Source organism: Salpingoeca rosetta (assembly GCF_000188695.1).
Source record: "Salpingoeca rosetta unplaced genomic scaffold supercont1.117, whole genome shotgun sequence".
In the NCBI taxonomy this organism is placed as follows: Eukaryota; class Choanoflagellata; order Craspedida; family Salpingoecidae; genus Salpingoeca; species Salpingoeca rosetta.
Window position 1 is genome coordinate 674 of NW_004754817.1, and position 3,104 is coordinate 3,777.

Consider the following 3,104-nt stretch of genomic DNA (forward strand, 5'->3'; position numbering starts at 1 on the left):
CTGCCCTGCTTGCAAGCAAGAACCACAATCAACACGCAATCTGTTTGCGCTTCCCCCTTGTCTCCATCCCTCGTTGGGATGATGTCTCGCAGGCTGTCTGCAACACGCTCCACAGATGAAGAAGTACCACTCGTTGCAGAGACATCTTGGCTCCCAGTTGCGGCGCATAACAAGACAACACGCTGATGTGTTCGGCGCCCATGTGGTTGGCATCTTTGTGGCAGGGAGAGAGAAGCAACGCCGCCGTTGTGACCTCTGTTGGCATTGGTCTTGTGTGCCTCAAGAGCCGTCAGCACGTTGGCAGAAGCGGCAGCAATTGTAGGACTTTCTGTTGCCGTTGTGAGTATTGAAGACGCGGATTGTCGGCTGCCAACACCACTGTCGCTTGGAGGGAAGCAGTATTCGGGCGACTCTGTGTTGAAGTGCTGCAGCAGGCGCGGGCGTAGCAGAAACGCGTTGGAAAAGCATGTCGTCTGCTCATGTGCTTGCAGCGCCCCATCGCTGTCTCTACAGGCGGCGTTGATGCTGTAGACGAGGCGGTTCGCTCGCATGTAAGCGCGCCAGGCAGCGCGCAGGCGCGGCAGCGGTGTGGACGCGTGCAAGGGTCTGAGGCGAGCAGCGAGGCTGGCAGCCAGCGTTGGCGTCACAGAGTGGAAGGAGACGTGCAGCAAGAGACTTGGCACCTTGAACGTGGTTTCCGTCGTTGCCTGCAACTTGTCCAGCACCTTCTCGTTGGCTCGATCGTCCTTGCCGTTGACAAACGGGTCGAACCCGGGCAGTTCTTCAAGGTCGACCGCCCCAACAGCCACGACCACGCACACGGCAAACGCCGCGTCCTCCCAGGGGTGCGGCAGCTGCGTGCACGCTGGGAGGTGCCGGCTCATGGCTTGCAGGAGTGGCCGAGACACAATGTAGCCTCCACCGCCGTGGTAGAAGAGGAGGTGGCTCGGCTCTGTAGGGACCAGGAAGGAGAGCGGGATGTGTTTGGCCAAGGCACGCGGCAGCTGCACAAGCCCTGCGCGACGCCCAAGGTACACGTGCTTGCTTGCGTCCAAATGGCTCAGCATGGCCAGGAGCGCGAGCGCGTCCACAAAGGTGTCGTCATCAACCTTGAAGAAGAAGTCGTAGTTGTCGCCGTGCAGGTTTGCTGCTGTCTGCCACATGGCAAACACCTTGAGCCGGAGCTGGTCGCGTGGCACAACGTCCACCTCTTCTGGAACGTGCAGGAACATCACCTTGCCCTGCCGTTGTTGTGCTGGTGGTTCCGCGGCTGCTGTGGGTGTAAGGATGTCGTCCAGCTCAAGCCCGCGGGCGACGATGGCCAAGTCGACGTTTGGGTGATTGGGCCAGTGCCGCACGATGCTTTGCACCCGCTCAACACTCTCGGCACTAGCCGTTGCCAGCACCAGCACCAGCACGCGAGGGTACGTGTCTTTGTCAGCTGCCTTGTCAGCCGTGCTATCGCCCTGAAGCAGGCTATGACTTCCGCCTGTCCTCTGCTTCTCGTCTTCAAGGTTGTCGAAGTCGTCAACGATGTCAGCCACAACATCATCGTCTATGCCTGCAGGCACACCCATCATCATCGCCACGCGTTTGGTTGCTGGCTTGTGATTCGATGACAGCGACAACAGCACGTCGTCATCAAAGAGGTGGTGATTGCCACTGCCGCTGCCACTGTCACTGCTGCTGCGGCTGGTGGGATCGCCGATGGATGTGAGAGGCAAGCCCAGGAGCACGGAGAAGAAGAGAAACGCCAGCGTGGCCAGTGACAGCGCCACCAGGAAACACACCAGCAGCCCAGCAGAGCTACGACGACCCGCCATATTCGCTGGTCAAACACGACAGCACAAGTTGAAATCAAGTTGCGGAACGGTTTCTGCTGTGGAAGGACTTTTCGCCGCCTTTGACAAACACAACACACACGACCTTCCCACCGTGTACCTTGTTGGTCTTGCCAGTGCAGGGTTGGCCAGCGTGCAACGCAAGGGAGCGGCACAAGGGGCCTCGACTACAGATACAGCAGCGAAGGACCGGGGACAAGACGAGGGACAAACAGAGTTAGAGGCACGTTGAAGGACGCACATACACGCACATACACAAGATACACACACACGCACACAGACAAGACGCGGAACGATGTTTGGGCGCCGGTGGTGGCTGTGCAGCCCACGGCGCATGGTGGTGCTCGCTGCGCTTGTGACAGGCTGCGTACTCTTCTTCAACAGGGGCGATCCGTCCAACAATGCATACGCACACCTTCCACTTAACCAGCAGGTGTGTGTGTGTGGATGGTTGTGCGTGTGTGGATGGTTGTGCGTGTGTGGATGGTTGTGCGTGTGTGTGTGAATGTGTGTGGATGTGTGTGTGTGTTGATGTGTGGGTGTGTATGTGTTGTCTCGTTGAGTGTGCTCCCTCCCTCCCCCCTCTCTCTCTCTTTGTCTGTCTGTCTCTGTCTCTCTGTCTCTCTCTGCACCTCTGTCTCTCTGTCTCTCTCTTATGCCTCGCCTGAAATCACCATCACCTTTGAACTCCTTCAACTCACTTCTCCGTGGACTCACCCTCGCGCTGCCGCTTTCATCAGGGGTTGCCTGAGCCATACTTCCCAGCCCCATTCGCAGCGCATCATGAAGGCATGAGGAGACAAGCCCTCGAACTGCAGAACACCCCACAAGCACAAGAGGAGGCCAAGATCGGTGAGGGAGGGCTGTGTGTATGTGTCTTGTGCATATGTGTGAGTGTTCATGTGTACGTATGTGTGTGCGTGTGCACGTGTGCATGTGTGAGTGTTCGTGTTTGTGCGTGTGCGCGCCCTTGGTCGTGTCATTGTCTGTGCCTCGAATGGTGTGCAGCAGCTGCTCATCTTCATGCCATGCCATGCCTCCTGGCAGGGTTTGAGCGCAACTCGTTCAACCAGTTTGTCAGCGACCGCATTCCACTGGTACAAGCAACAGCCCTGCTTGCGACGCGCGTCTTTTGCTTAGCTTGATGATGCTCTCGTTGTTCACAACTGCATGCCTTTGTGCCTTGCACACACTACTTGACGCTGTATCTATCCGCACTCACTCACTCACACACACACACACACACACACACACACACACACA

At 57.6% G+C, this 3,104-nt stretch overlaps 2 protein-coding genes across 2 annotated transcripts; one reads left to right on the forward strand and one right to left on the reverse strand.

The window, feature by feature from the left end:
• Nucleotides 1-239: 239 nt before the first annotated feature.
• Nucleotides 240-1,823, reverse strand: PTSG_11494 (uncharacterized protein; the record flags this gene model as incomplete). Its single annotated transcript, XM_004987421.1, has 1 exon — nucleotides 240-1,823. A coding segment is annotated over one exon (1,584 nt), but the record flags the coding sequence as incomplete, so codon positions are not given.
• Nucleotides 1,824-1,902: 79 nt separating this feature from the next.
• On the forward strand, nucleotides 1,903-2,986 carry PTSG_11495 (uncharacterized protein; the record flags this gene model as incomplete). Its single annotated transcript, XM_004987422.1, has 3 exons — nucleotides 1,903-2,274; nucleotides 2,582-2,693; nucleotides 2,889-2,986. Exons 1-3 carry the CDS (start codon nucleotides 2,137-2,139, stop codon nucleotides 2,984-2,986), a joined length of 348 nt encoding a protein of 115 aa, XP_004987479.1. The 5' UTR covers nucleotides 1,903-2,136.
• Between the last annotated feature and the right edge of the window lie 118 nt (nucleotides 2,987-3,104).